We start from the raw sequence: 16,516 nt of genomic DNA, 5'->3' as shown, positions 1-16,516 counted from the left end.
ATGGCGTACTCTATAGAAAACTTAAGAATATGGCAAAGTGGGAGCTGGGTGAGATATGCACCAAAATCGTCACACTTTTTATTACGATTGCAATACGACCAACTTTTAATAACGACAGAAGATAAAGTGTTAGAATCTTTAAATATAAATGGAAAACTCAAGGGTATTATTAAGGATGACATATTATTAATAATTATCAGCGTAACTTGTCAGGAAGTGCGTCATAATTTTTATTTCATTTTTATACTTATTAGTACCTAGTTTCATCGAGAACAAGGACTCATAAAGAGAAAGAGAGAGTTTATTAAATAGTTTTACTAATAAAACTATTTTAATATTAGCAATGAGAGTTTAGCGTGATTTGTATAGTAATATTGTTACTTTTGAAATAATAATATTATTACCCAAAAGGCTTAAAAATGGGTTCTTAAAACTTTGATGCCAAAATTCCTATCTTCTTACCTTGAAAGTTTATCGAACGTCAAACAAATCAACAAATCTTTTATTCCTATTGTAGACATCCAATTAATTTCATTTAATAATTCTTAATTATTTTACATTGTATTTAGTATTTTTTTATATGAAAATAAAGATAAGCAATATACAAGATACATAAAAATTTTAATTCCAGGTACGAAAAATTAAATTTAAGATAACTAAAAATTTACCGAAGTGTCTTAAAGAACTAAGCGCACGCTTTCCTATTCTAACTTACGGTTCAGCTGCAACTAAAACCAAAGTTGTAGCTAAATATCGTAAGATAGAAGATGTTATTCAAGATGTCGTCGAGGGAAAAGGTTTGTTTAATGATATTTAGGAATATAATTTAATACTAGAAGAGAAGTCGATCTTTAAATAGCCAGCATATGTTGCTATGTTTCTATGTTATTAAAACCTTTATAAAAAATAGGCTTTCTTATAGCAATCTTAAAAATTGACAAATGAGTAAACAAATAAATATATATTTTTTAATTTTTTTTATTACAAAAATTACTTAAAACATTCAAAAATATCAATTGACTCTCGGGCTTATTCGTTATGTAGTGTTTGATTTATTTTAGTCATTTATTTTTCAGTGCAATTAAATTACACACATAAAATGCCAATGGGATTCAAAAACTTTTTAAAATTGTTTTTGATCGATCCAATATTTCCGCATCTTTTGGCTGAGACTGAAGAAATACTCAAAAATGAATTATAATTTATAAATTTTAAAGTGTCTTAATCTATACAAATAAATAAAATTGGAGTATCTGTTTGTAATATTAAAATAACCGCTTTTGACTCAATGCACATGTATTTATACACGGTATATATACCAAAATAACATTTTTTTACCATTTTTGTCTGTCTGTCTGTCTGTCTGTTTGCTTCGGATAATCTCTGAAATGGCTGGACCAATTTTGACGGGACTTTCACCGCCAGATAGTTGATGTAATAAGGAGTAACTTAGGCTACTTTTGTTTCTCTGCGAACTGAACAATAACTTTTTTATTAAATTCCACGTGGATGAAGTCGCTAGCACAGCTAGTCTTAAATAAAGTAAATGATTATATACGCCATCATTTATATTGAGTTCTAAGAATATGACAGGTTACTTTTAACCGATTGTACCTCGCTGTCCTCATTCGTCTAAATGTATATATTTGTTAAAGTATTATAAATATTATTGAAGTATTTTTTTTTACGTAAGCTTACGAACGACGAGAACGTTACGAAAAGTGTGATTGGGCAAGGCAAACCAAAGTTGAGAAGGGGGTATTAGTTAAACAGAGCTAAAGTTTCTTTACTTCAGTCGTGTGGTCTAAAACACACTTGGTTTTATAATTATTATTCGGCTTTATAAGAAATATTGATAATTTCAAATTATGTTGCGTTCCACATTACGCTTTTAAATTATATTAATAAAAATACTTCGCTTCAGTCTGTAATATCCCACTGCTGGCAAAGGCCTCTTGCCCTCATAAGAGAAGGATAAGACCTTAATCTATCACACTGCTCTAATGTAGTTTGACGGATATATTCCTATGAGTAACTATCGTTATCAGGTGTGCATGATAACAAACGGGTTGACGGCTTAACATGCTCTTCGAGGCACTGTGGGGAGACCCAAAGGACTGCACAAACATCCAGACCACGGCAAACATCTGTATGGCCAACTCAAACGTTTGTCATGTGCGAGGATCAAACCCGCAACCACCAGCGACAAACCAGTGTTGTGATCGTTGCGCTAACGCATCGTCAAATCTTCATTATACACTGAAGAACTGGAAATTATTAATTTGGAAATTTGTGTAGATAAAACGTTAATATTAGCAAAATTAAGTACAATTTGACAGAACAAACGGGAAACAAAATATTCAATTTTACATTTATTGGCTGTATGGTATAAAACCTTTGCCTTTTTATAGGGGGAAGGAAAGGAATACAAAGAAAAAAACTTTGTTTGAACTTTGAATGTTTGAATACAGTCGTTATTTTGCAGACGTTGTTTGAAATTAAAAATAAAACAGAATTTTAAGATTTGTTGAATAGTTGTAAGCACTTTTAAGACATTTAATTAGAGCAACATGTTACCAAACAGATTTACTACTGGACAATCATCAACTATTAGAAAATCAAGGTATGAACAATTTCGTTTTCTTATTCGAAAGATCTTGATAGATTAAAATAAACTATCAAAAAAAGTATAATTTTATGATTATTAAATGTGCTTTTCTGCTTGATTCTGTATATAACTTATGCTTAACGTTATTTTTATAAACATAACATCAGTTTTAATTGCTAGTAAACTCTCTGTATTCTATACTTCTGTTTCTTTACACAAATAAAGAGAAAGAAACGATACTTCAAGACACAACCAATTTTGTACGGAGGTAAAATTGGTTATCCAAGTTCTTAAAGTTTTATTTGTAGTAAAATTTTGCGATACTACTTATTGGTAGACTTGAAGGCAAGCCATCATTACTACCAAAGCCTCGTCGACCGGGTTCCTCCGACCGTCTATCGACGGAGGCTCGCCGCCCTTCTACAGCAGGACATCGGTCAAGTAGCGCTGAACCAGCCAGGGGAACGTTTGGTGCTCGTCTGAGCAGAGAAGCGTCTGCTACAAAATTACCTTTAAATTCGGTATGAAGTGATTACAGTGCCATACTAATCTTAAATTCTAACATGCCTATTAAGACAAGGGATATTACAAATGAATTTAACACAAGCTCTAGTACAAGTAATACAAATAAATAAATGCATATTTCTATTTGTCTTTTTTCATTTAAAAACTATGTATACATATATTAAATGAATTAACTAAACTTAGCTGTAAAGAATTAAATTAATGGGTATTCTAAATTTTTATTAAGATAACTTTTCTTCACTAGATATGCTTGTTCAAGAGTTGTGTAAAACTCTGTATAATACAAATAGCTGTAGCTTTGAAACTTTTTTCACCTGTATTTCAATATAATAATTATTCTATATCTATATTTTCTGCAGAGGTCTCGGTCTCAGACAGGGGAGGCGAGATATGGCCAGGCTACCACCACACCTTTGAGATCTAGTCATTACTCAAGACCTACTACAACTCCAGTGGTTTGTATCATTATCTTTATAAAACTAGAACTTTTATTGTACATGACAATTAACAAAATGAAAACTTAATAATATGTTAAAATTTTTAATAACAATATCTTCTATCTATATATCTAGCTAGAAGATGCTAAATTAATTCTTACATGAGTTTTTAATTATACTGTTATGTTTGCAACATAATTTTGTTAAAAATGAATAATAAAAATTTTAGTTTCTAATATGTGAGTAAATAATAATTATATTTTGCAGAGAACACCATCAGAGGACAGAAGCAGTCGCAGCTGGCAAACATGTTTAGAGAGGGCTCTGGCTTTTGTTACTGTCAAGGACCAAAGGTAACAGTGGGAGTAAATGCTACGATAATAATATTTTTCTACTATATAGCTCATCCCAGCTTAGAATGTTATTAGGAATTGTAAGCGATTGTAAATAACAGTGCATTGTGTTGTACGCTGCAGGCCACTGTCGAGTGCTGCATGGCAGCGTTCGGAGAGCGCTCGTGTGTCGGAGGCGCTGGCGGCTCGCGGAGTGGGCGCGGCGCTCCTGCGGCCGCTCACCATCGCGCGCTTCGTCGACGTGGCGGGCGCGCTGCTGGCCGCCGTGTCGCGCGACGTCAAGCTCTCTACCGACAACTACGTCACCAAGGTGAGCTGTCTTACACCTGTAAGTGTTGGAGGTGCTGCTGTAGGTTGCAAACACACTTAATTTGGTAAAGAATGCAACTACTAAACAATAGCTACTACATACAAACAAAAGCAAACTAAAAAAACGAATTTAAATTTCCATGGACTCTGACTTTAACTTCCGTGTTGAAGTTACTCAACGAGCTTAATGATTCATCACGTAAAATATATTTTTGGGTAAATATGACGCTACATTCTGCCATGTTACTTTGCCCTCAGCTGCCACACCTGTCGAAGCGCCTGCTATACCCGGGCACCGTGTCCAAGTCGTGGCTGCGGACTGTAAACACGCTGCACGCCTACCCTCACGCACTCGCTCTCATCGCCTATCTGCTGGACCTTGTCTCTCATATCGTGAGTACCATACTACCTCTCTCCCTATCTACCTTCTACCCTTCCGCAGCTCTTTCCTTTCCTTCCCTACCTTTCCTTCCTTATCTTCGAACCTTTCCCACTTTTCCCCTCTACCCTTCCTAATTTATCTTTTATTCTTCCTCACCTACCCTTTGCCACCTGCCTTTTACCTTTCCCCATCAACCCTTTCTATTCTTCAAAACCCACCCACCCTCTACCCTTTCTCACCTGCCCTCTATATTCTCCATCTACCCTCTATCCTACCTACCTTACCTTCTATCCTCAATTTATTTATGTTAGGACCAATTTTAAGAATGTATCTCATAAATTTATTTTGCATTTTTTTAAATCTAATATTTGTTTTATTTTTTAAAGGAAATGCCAGTTCTTGATGAATGGCTCTATGTGGCAAAAGATGAATTGGCATGTCTTCGACGTGACTACTTGTGTAAGTGTTGGATTAGGTATGTTCAAGTTAATCTATATATAGTAGTAATTATATAGAAAAATAAAAACCATATACAATAAAAACTTATTTCCATACTACTTGTAAACAGATTTCAAGACCCTGGACATCAGTTTGAAGATTTAAATGAGGATTACTTGCAAAATTTAAAATTACTTTTGGGAAATGATGAAGAGAAAATAGCGGAATTGCATCAAGTTATTAAAAGTAAGTATATTAAGTAAAGATGAAGAAGAGGGTTGTTTAGCTTTTGTGACGATATTTGTTAGGGGCTGATTACTAAACAGTTTGACGGAGCGTAACAAAGTAGAAGATTGGGTTCCAAAATTGTAATAAATACCGCGTGACGAATACGTCACGTCAATAAAATATTATTTAGGGCTCCTTATTGAAATGCACATCTATAATGCACAAAACTCGAGAACGGTTGGACCAATTTAGCTAATTCTTTTTTTAAAATATTCCTTGAAATACGAGGATGGTTCTTACGGAGAGAAAAATTCTAAAAAAAAAATTAATAAAATTAAAGAATCGACTTTTAGGCGATACGAAGTTCGCCGGGTCGGCTAGTCACAAAGTAAAAACGAACGAGGTAAAGGCGGTCACAATCGTGAATATTGTGTTTTCCAGAGTACGAGTCGTGCCTGGAGGACGAGGCGGAGCTGGCGGCGCGCAGAGATGAGGAAAGGCGGGCGGCGAGGAGGGACGCGCTGCAGGCGGCGCTGCGGGGCGCCAGGGCGGCCAGGAGGGACGCCGTCGCCGGCGTCCACGCGCAGCGGGCCCTGCGGCAGGACCACCTGGAGGCGGCGCGCCAGCTCGACCTGGAGGTGGAGCGCGCCAGGTACGGTGCACACTGCTGTCTGCGGCCAGGAGCGAGTGCACGCACACACGCGCAGCGGGCCCTGCGGCAGGACCACACAGCTCATCACCACGGGAACACAGCACTACTTGAGAGCTATTTAGCTGTAATCTTCCGTGAGGTTGAGGTTCATCCCCAATCGGGCTGATTCACATTTTTTACCCAGATAAATCCAGTGCTCTACTTCAATAAAGGACCTCAAAGTACTTTATACTAGTTAAACAGGACATTAATAATACTACAAAGTAACAAAAACGGTATAAAACATTGAACAATGATTTCAGCGCCGAACTGGAGCATCTCCGCTCCGAGCTGTCATCGCAGTCGCTGTCAGTTGCAGAGCGGGCTCGGCTCTTAGATGATGTGGACTACGCGGCGCGCGTTCACGACTCCAAGCGAGCACTCGCTGAGCAAATCGCTAAGGTAACTATGAACAATTTTGTAGATAAATAGTATTTTAATAGGTACTTTACCTAACTCCATCATGTAGTAAATTGACAATTGTAGACAGCATGGACTAAAACCTTTGGGGTGTTCTTCGCTCACCTGGGGGCAGGTTTACAGGGACGCTAAGCACTAATTGTAGACTTACTTAAGCTACTTAAGGATTTGTGTTACAAGGGTACACTGTACGAGACAAATATACAATGTTAAATGTAGATAATCAAATTCATTATTATATTTTTGTTATGACATGAAAATGCGACTAAGGTACAGAAGCACCGACTCGTGGCGCAAATTCTGCAGCAGCGTGGAAACCTGCGAACAGGCCAATAGGGTAAGGAAGGTCCTAGCAAACCAATCCAGCCAGCTGAAGGGCTCCCTAAGAAAGCCTGACAACACCTTCACGAGCACGCCGGAAGAAGCAGAGTGCATCCTGGTTCAGACACATTTCCCAGGGTGCCACATCATGCAGTCGGTGGACTGGCCCGAGGAGGACGTAGCCCCAACAGAGGAGCATTGGGAATATGCACTCAAGGTAGTAAGCCCATCAAAAGTCAGATGGGCTATCAACAGCTTTGACTCCTTCAAATCCCCAGGGTTGGACGGGGTCTTCCCGGCACTTCTAAAGTGGGGAAGTAACCGACTGATCCAGAGGCTTACCACTGTTTTGGCGGCCTGTTTATCTCACAGCTACGTGCCGAGGCAGTGGAGGGAGGTAAAGGTAATCTTCATCCCCAAACCGGGAAAAAGTGACTACTCTGAACCCAAATCCCACAGACCTATAAGTCTTACATCTTTTCTGCTGAAGACTCTGGAAAGGTTGTGCGGACGGGATCTGAGAGAAAACGCCCTAGCTACAGTACGCCTACATCCAAACCAACACGCGTACAGCCAAGGTAAATCAATAGAGTCAGCTCTACACGCAGTGGTCAGTAAAATAGAAGAGGCCATTGAAAACAAGGCTATGTGTCTTGGCACCTTCATCGACATAGAAGGAGCCTTTGACAAGACTAACTTCAACAGCATCTCGTCGGCCCTAGTTAAGCACGGGGTACACCCGATGATGATTGACTGGATAGGTAACATGCTCAGAAAAAGAGTTATCAAACTTACATCAACTGAGGCACAACATGCACTGGTAGCCAGAGGATGTCCACAAGGAGGGGTGCTTTCCCCACTACTGTGGAACCTAGTGGTTCTTACCACTAGGTTCCCAAAAGTCACTCTGTGGCTGTACCAGTCCGTCATCAGGCCAATTATCAGCTACGGTGCTGTGGTTTGGTGGCCGAGAACCAGACTAATCACCGGTGAAGCAAAATTACAACGACTTCAAAGGCTAGCTTGCATGGCGACTACGGGCTGCATGAGGACTACTCCGACAGCCGCCCTGGAAGCCCTACTGAACCTGCCGCCGCTGCACCTGTTTATCCAACAGGAGGCGGGAGCGGCTGCGGTAAGACTCAGGAAGCTAAACCTTTGGAGGAACGTAAAGGTAGCACATACAGGAATACTTGGCGAACTGGCAAACAGGGAACCGCTCGTCGAAGCGGTTACCGACAGGATACCCAAACAGTACGTATTCGACAAAAAATACAGAATACAATTACACGAAGACCCAGGTGAAGGCCTCAACCCTAGAGAGTTAAGAATCTTCACAGACGGGTCGAAAACATCAACAGGTACAGGTTCTGGGGTCTACTCAGAAGACCTGAATATCCACATCTCATCGCCATTAGGAATCCACAACACCGTCTTCCAGGCGGAATGTATGGGAATCATAATGGCAGCAACAGCGATCAAGTCTAGAGAGGTACAGGGTTTTCCAATCCGTATACTTTCCGATAGCAGATCGGTCCTGCAAGCCCTACAGAGCGACATTATGACATCAGGGCTAATATACGAGTGCCATCGAGCTCTGACGAAGGTAAGTGAAACAAACACCATTACCCTTCAATGGATAAAGGGACACAGTGGATCGCGAGGCAATGACGCGGCCGACCGACTGGCGAGGAATGGATCGGAGATGAGGGTCCACGGACCCGAACCCATTCTGCCTCTGCCATTCGGATGGCTGCGCTGCCAGCTGCGACACAACACCAAGGTAATGCACCAAGAATATTGGACAAACCTAACTACCTGCAGGCAGACCAAGGAAGCTCTTCCGACGATCAACCCAGGATTGTCCCGCAAACTTCGCGGTTATGGAAGAGCCCAGCTCCGACTACTGGTCGGGGCGCTTACGGGACATGCCTTGCTTAACAAGCACTTACACAATCTAGGTGTTACAGACAGCCCCCTGTGCAGAGCGTGCCTGGAGGCAGAGGAAACGGCCTCACATATCCTGCTGGAATGCGGTGGTGTGGCGAACTACAGGGCACTACACCTTGGGACACCGAGGTTGCTCCAGGAAGTCGTCGGCAACGTGAAGGGTCTGCTAGGCTTCCTCAAGGAGCTTGGCTGGCACGAATAGTGCCCACCAGCCGATCACGCAAAAAAGGCGCATCAAGACGTCGAGTTGCGGAAAATAGCCCGTGTACAACAACAACAACAACAACAACGACATGAAAATGCATATTAAATACGTTATATTAGTAATACTAAGTATGCATTAAAATCTCAGAATTCTTAGGTTTTCATCATTGACTTTTTGATACCTTATATATAGTATTTATTATTGCTTGTAACATAATTCAAGTTAAAATTAAAATACGTATTTTTGATAATTTTCAGATGGTGATGAGTAAGGAAACTGAACTAGCATTGTGGCAGAAGAAGACGCTTGATAGTTGTGTAGAGTACAAGCAGGGGCTCATACATTTGTCTGCACAAATACCTTCGTTGGCTTCACTTGCTGTGGACGAGAAGTATGTATTATAATATCAAATTTAATGTGTCCCAAATTTTCTTTTTCGATAAACTTGACACAAGAATACACTCACCTTTTTGATTGCATATTGAAAATTTTCGAATTTTTGTACATTGTATATATTTTTGTTATGTCACACTGTATGTGACACTTCATTGCACTTTGACATAACAAAAATATATATATTATAAATAATATATGTATATATTTTACTGAGGTAGGGCACAGTAGGAATTTCCTGCTCAAAATATGGAGCAGCCCGATTGGGGTAGTAGTACCTCGACCATACAGAAGATCACAGCAAAATAATACTGTTTTCAAGCAGTATTGTGTTCCTGTTGGTGAGTAAGGTGACCAGAGCTCCTGGGGAGATCGGGGATTGGGTTGGCAACGTGCTTGCGATGCTTCTGGTGTTGCAGGCGTCTATAAGCTACGGTAATCGCTTACTATCAGGTGAGCCGTACGCTTGTTTGCCGACCTAGTGACTAAAAAAAATGTCGTTTGGTAATGTCGTGTCTCCGCGGCTCTATGCTGCGGTGTCGTGTGTAGACTAACAGCGGGGGTGGTTCCAGCTCCCTGATGGGCGCGGAGTGCGCGGAACGCCTGAGCGCGGCGGTGGCGGCTCTACGCGCGGAGGCGGGCCGCCTCGCCACCGCCCGCGCACACTGCGCACGCGCCCGCTCCGCGCTGGCCCGCCGCCGCGCGCTGCTGCTGGTGAGTGCGCACTGCTGGCACTAGGCTCAGTGAACGGTGCACTCAGTACACAGTACACTCAGTACATGATGCACTCAGTACACGGTGCACTCAGTACACGGTGCACTCAGTACACAATGCACTCAGTACACAGACTACATACAACACGACCATATAGTTATATACTACCTACTCACTAATATTATACTTTCAGTACCACATTACATACATTATCGCGCCACACACACAGTTTCACACTACCATAGTACGTACACAGTACCACAGTACACACACAATACTACAGTACACAAACAGTAACCATGTACACACACAGTAACTCATTATACACATTGTACTACAGTTGACAGTAGAAACAGGTACTGTGGCATACCGTACTTCATTTAATATATTTCGTAAGCTCGTTTTATTTTAATCATTACATAGTATAAAACAAATTCGCTTTCCGCTGTCCGTTTGCTTGGATCTTAAAAACTACGTAACGGATTTTGATGCTGTTTTCATTAGTAAATAGAGTGACAACTGATAGTTTTTGCAACCGTTCGAAGCCGGAGTAGGTCACTAGTATTTTAATAAAAATATTGTTGTGATAATGTTAATAATTTATATTCTTTTATAATTTATTATATTAATTTATAATTCTTCGTTTATAACTTATATATATGATAATTATAGATAATTTTTACAATTTATATTTTGCTATGTTTTAGTTATGATATTAAATAAATATATATGTTTGATTTATATTTGCTATGGCACTTTTAGTCATTTTTATCTTAAATTAAAAGATAGTGATAGTTCAGATAGATAGTAGAGATAGAGATAGTTGAGATATTTCATAACTTCCACTAAAGTAGTACAGTTGATAGTGGAGATATGACATGTGTTCCTTGTCTAACTACAGGAAGAGACTCGTACGAAAATAGCAGAAGTGAAAGCTAGTGTCCAGCGAGAGCAGCAGTCTTTGGATGCTGAGCTGGCAAAGGAGACGTCTGAAGCGGCCGCCTGGACCACCGAGGAGCTAGAGGTGGGTAGCTGTCAGCCTCGGTTGTTATCATATGCACCTGATAGCGATCTTACTCATAGTAGGAAATATATAGATATATCCGCCAACCCGCATTGGTGCTGCGTGGTGAATTAAGTTCTGATCCTTCTACTACATGGGGAAAGAGGCCTATACCCAGCAGAGGGATATTACAGGCTGAAGCGTAAATGTAAGTACGTTGTTGTGTATTTCTTAGATTTTCTACATTCACGCTTCTGCTTGGCCCCAACAGCCAAAAAAGTAAATGCAGTAGCCAGTACAAGTGTATCAGTTGCTATTGTCACGAACACACAAAGAAACTAGCGCCATCTAGCGTCATCCATTGACACCACACACAAAAAAAAGACAACATGAAATGACCTAGTGCTAGTAAATAAAGTCTCCAAAAGAGTCAGCAGGTCTTCCTCTCCAAATCCTTCGAACCCTAACACGTAACACTATTATTATGTCTGGTGAAGTAATATAATGGTATTTTCAAGTACTATTTAGTACGAGGCATGATGAAATAAACATGATTGTCTCTGTCCCTGCAGGTGTCGTGTCGCCTGGAGCAGTTGCGAGCGCTGCAAGAGCAGTACGCGCGCACTGACGCTGAGCTGGCGTTCTGGGAGGCGCAGGACCGAGAGTGAGTCACTTCCCTGCGTCACTTACTTGCGTCACTACCCTGCGTCACTTACTTGCGTCACTACCCTGCGTCACTTACTTGCGTCACTTACTTGCGTCACTACCCTGCGTCACTTACTTGCGTCACTACCCTGCGTCACTTACTTGCGTCACTTACTTGCGTCACTACCCTGCGTCACTTACTTGCGTCACTACCCTGCGTCACTTCCCTGCGTCACATAAATATCTCATATCCATACTTGATACCAGCTGACCTGGCGAACTTATCGCCTTAATATGGTTTCGTCAATATATGCATAAACAACCGCTCTAGTGTAGGCGCCTGAAACACCGACGGTTTGCAGGTTCGATTCCCGCTCGGATTGAATTTTGTATTTATATAAATATTTATTTCCGGTTTCTTTCTCTGGTTTGGATGTCTATCCTATTGGGTTTCCACCAACGTGCTCCGGAGAGCGCGTTAAACTGTCCCGGTTGCTATCATAGACACTAATAGCGATTGTTGCTCATAGTGGGGAATACATTCGCCAACCCACAAAGGAGCAGCGTGGTGGATTAAACTCCAATCCTTCTCCTACGTGGAGAAATAAGCCTATGCCCAGCATTGTGATGATACAGATTGAACCGTGATCATAACATAAAAATTCAAATAAAATATAGCCTATATTTTAAGTTGGACAGAATTTTGTTTGGAATAATCCCACTACTGGGCATAGGCCTCTTTCCCCATGTTGGGGAAGGATCAAAGCTTAATCCACCACGCTGCTCCAATGCGGGTTGGCGGATTGTTAGTACAATAACAGACAGTAAATTTAAAATAGTTACATTTCAGGATATTTAAAATAGTACATGTTAGAAATCAGAAGTGAAAGAGAAGTTTTTTTTTTTTTTTAAAGAACAAGACACGGAGTAACCTTACAAGATTTATTGGTTAATCGACACGAGTACAAATAGGCATCCTATTATCATTACGTCCGTTGCAGCTCGAAGCAAAGAGAGCGATGCAATCGCATGATTTGACGCGGCTTTATTACCCGCCCTTCACGTTCCGTCGCACGACTTCACTGAGTAGAGGGACCGGGTCGTGGGAAAGTTTTAACACATTTATATATATACGTTTTTTTTTTGTCAATCACATGGAGTTTTATCCAATGTCGCAGCATTGGACTCTCCCATCTAACTACAAACACTTTCAGAATACTATTGTGGCTGCCGCGGAAACGCTTAAGTAGTAATGACGCGCACGTAACGCGCAGTAAAAAGTTATTGCGGATTTTCGAGAGTTTCCCTCGATTTCTCTGGGATCCCATCATCAGATCCTAGTTTCCTTATCATGGTACTAAACTAGGGGATATCTCCTTTCCAACAAAAAAAGAATTATCAAAATCGGTTCATCCAGTAGAAAGTTATGCGGTATAATACAACGTAGGTCGACGAAAAACGCGTCAAGTAAAAACGCATTATTAGATATAACTCGAAAAGTAGTTGTTAGATCTCAAATAAATTTAAATGGGACCAATTGGCACACACCACCTTTCGATTAAAACAAAATTTGTCGAAATCGGTCTACCCGGTCAAAAGTTCTGATGTAACATACATTAAAAAAAAAAAAAAAATACAGTCGAGTTGAGAACCTCCTCCTTTTTTGGAAGTCGGTTAAAAATTATAAGTAAAGTTCTAAACATTTTTGAATATCATATCAAAAATTGACCGCTCCAGCGGGATTCGAACCCGCGTCTCCGACTGACCGTGTCGGTCAAAAATGTTTATAATTCCTAATGTGTGGCTAACACAAAAATAAAATCGTACATATAAGTAAAGTTTATTAAACATTCACAGATGGCGTACTCGACTGGCTGAACTAGAACAATACATTGAAAGTCAGAAAATTGCCAGCGCGAAGCTTCTGGAAAATGCCCGAGAGCGTCGTCTGAAGCTTGTGAGAGACAATCTGGCGCTCTGGACCGAGAAACTGGGACGATGAAGTGTATCTTTTGTTTTTTTATACAACTAGGTTTGGTAAACGAGCGTACGGCCCACCTGCTGGTAAGCGATAACCGTGGCCTATGGACGCCTGCAACACCAAACGAGAACTTTATACACTAACATATTTTGATGAGTTTCGTTAATAATTATTATTATTACTATTTTTGCACTTATCTTTCCGTAATTTCGTTTTTTTTTTTAACTAACAACATATCTAGTAAATTGGTTAATATTAAAAGTGTTTAGTTTATGTAAGTTATGTTAGTAGTATTGCATTAAGCGAATACTATTGTCATCATCATCGCAGTCCACTACTGGACATAGGCCTCCCCAAGTTCGAGCCAAAAATGGCGTGAACTCATGTGTTTTGCCCATAGTCACAACACTGGGCATGCGGGTTGATAAATGCTATTGTATTGTTAATAAATAATTGTATATAATCAAATTGTTTCTTTTATTAAGTTACCTATCCTGTAAGTTTTTCTTACTTTGTTTTTATCTCATGAATAAAAAATACAATTTAATGCTATTCTTAATTAACGTAATATGTTTATCTATAATATAAAAATGAGTCGCTGAATGTGTTGCTAAGCGCAAAACTCGAGAACCGTTGGACCGATTTCGCTAATTCTTTTTTTAAAATATTCCTTGAAGTACGAGGATGGTTCTTACGGAGAGAAAAATTCTAAAAAAAAAAAAAAAATTAAATTTCCTGAAAAAGTCTAAAAACAACACTTTTCTATACTCCTATACAAAAGATTTGTGATTATACTTAAAAGTCAATTTGAACTTTAATACCATACGATAAAGTTTGTGTTAGGCGATACCAAGTTCGCCGGGTCAGTTAGTTATTTATATGTTAGATAATTATTTTTTAGGAATAGAATATCCTTGTAGAGTAGTTAATTAAACCTTATTTGTGTTACAGTCGTGTAAATAATTTTTAAATTTAACTTAGAATCATCTTATATTTTTTAACCGACTTCCAAAAAAGGAGGAGGTTCTCAATTCGACTGTATTTTTTTAATGTATGTTACATCAGCAGGCCTAGCATGCACGCCACGACAAAATTTTGTCGACCCCTTTTCTCGTATTATCTCTCTATGTCTACAGTAGCTAACATGCGTGCACGCGATACTCTTCTCGTTACGTCAAGAAGAGATAATCATTAAATTTTAGTGATCTGTGATATTTATCTCTACGGAAGCTAACATGACATCGTAATTTTGTCGAATTTTGTCGTTTTAGGAAGAGAAACTTCTCGTCTTCAATATTATCGACGAGAAAGACGATAAATAAAAAATAAATAAAACCGGGTGCCTATTTTTTGTATACCATGGCGTTTCCCTATTATAATTATATAATTTCGGTATACGAAGAGCGGGAAATGCGAAAAGTCGAGTGAAGTGTGCCATATAATGACACAAAAACCGTATTTGCGCCCTGTTGCTTCTTATTCTAAATAATAATAATAATAATAATACTTTATTTTAGACCAAAGTATAAGTCCATATTGGGTTAGTACAACAAGACAAGACAACATTCAGAATAAAAAACAAAACAAAATTATATTAAAAAAATCAATAACTAAAAATAAAATTAAATAGAATAAAAGTAAAATCAATAATCAAAAAAAAAATTCAAAAATTCAAAAAATTTTAAAATTAAAAAAAAAAAAAAAACAAACAAACAATGCGTGATAGAATTACAATTATCTAATGTGCGACAAGATATAAAGCACAACACGAGCATATTGTTTTACATATATAATTAAATTCATTTACTTACGCCGTTTTATTTTCCATATTAGAGTTTTTTAAATTAGATATACACTTTTTATCTTAGCCAAAAGGCCGAGAACATTTTTAAATAAAACATGTGTCACTCGTTTGAAATTGGTCAATAACCTTGTAAATTCAACTTTACGACATAAGAAATAAGAATGATATTCAGTTGTGATTATGGTTGATAATGTTTCTCTACTCGACAAGGCGAAGTCTTCGGAAGAGAATTTTGTCTCTCGTAGTGCGCATGTTAGGGTAATCGAGAAAATACTCGATGTAGACATTATCTTTCTCTCTCGTCAAGAGATATCTCGTTGTATGCATGCTAGGCCGGCAGAACTTTTGACTGGGTGGAGCGATTTCGACAAATTTTCTTTTAATCGAAAGGTGGTGTGTGCCAATTGGTCCCATTTAAATTTATTTGAGATCTAACAACTACTTTTCGAGCTATATCTAATAATGCGTTTTTACTTGACGCTTTTTTCGTCGACCTACGTTGTATTATACCGCATAACTTTCTACTGGATAAACCGATTTTGATAACTCTTTTTTTGTTGGAAAGAAGATATCCCTAGTTTGGTATCGTGATAAGGAAACCAGGATCTGATGATGGGATCCCAGAGAAGTTGATGGAAATTCTTGAAAATCCGCAATAACATTTTACTGGGTGTACCGATTATGATAATTCTTTTTTTTGTTGGAAAGAAGATATTCCTAGTTTAGTACCATGATAAGGAAACCAGGATCTAATGATGGGGTCATAGAGAAATCGAGGGAAACTCTTGAAAAACCGCAATAACTTTTTACTGCGTGTACCGATTTTAATAATTTTTTATTTAATCGGAAGCTGATGTTTGTCATGTGGTCACATATAAATTTTATTGAGATCTGATAACTACTTTTTGAGTAATCTTTGATAACGCGTAGTTACTTGACTATTTTTTCGTCGATCCACGTTGTATTACTCGTCGATGTAATTGAAGTCGGTTTTTTTTCGTTTGCGAGCAAACAATTATTTTTAAATTTGTTTTTAATTACGCGGTTGTATTAATATATAAAGCAAAATGTTTAAAGGCCACAATAAGTGAAAATGAAAAGATTTTATT

At 38.9% G+C, this 16,516-nt stretch overlaps 1 protein-coding gene across 1 annotated transcript; it reads left to right on the top strand.

The window, feature by feature from the left end:
• Window positions 1–13,624, top strand: LOC123664200. The gene is made up of 17 exons (XM_045598796.1): window positions 1–216; window positions 632–801; window positions 2,946–3,129; window positions 3,493–3,588; window positions 3,838–3,923; window positions 4,047–4,233; window positions 4,491–4,625; window positions 4,992–5,089; window positions 5,183–5,298; window positions 5,722–5,846; window positions 5,883–5,932; window positions 6,235–6,373; window positions 9,125–9,258; window positions 9,833–9,974; window positions 10,876–10,998; window positions 11,550–11,641; window positions 13,480–13,624. Exons 1-17 carry the CDS (start codon window positions 1–3, stop codon window positions 13,622–13,624), a joined length of 2,238 nt encoding a protein of 745 aa, XP_045454752.1.
• The last annotated feature ends 2,892 nt before the right edge of the window (window positions 13,625–16,516 follow it).

This window comes from Melitaea cinxia, chromosome 21 (assembly GCF_905220565.1).
Source record: "Melitaea cinxia chromosome 21, ilMelCinx1.1, whole genome shotgun sequence".
Classification (NCBI taxonomy): Eukaryota; Metazoa; Arthropoda; class Insecta; order Lepidoptera; family Nymphalidae; genus Melitaea; species Melitaea cinxia.
The sequence above is the reverse complement of the archived record's forward strand: the minus strand, read 5'-3'. Positions and strand labels throughout refer to the sequence as shown.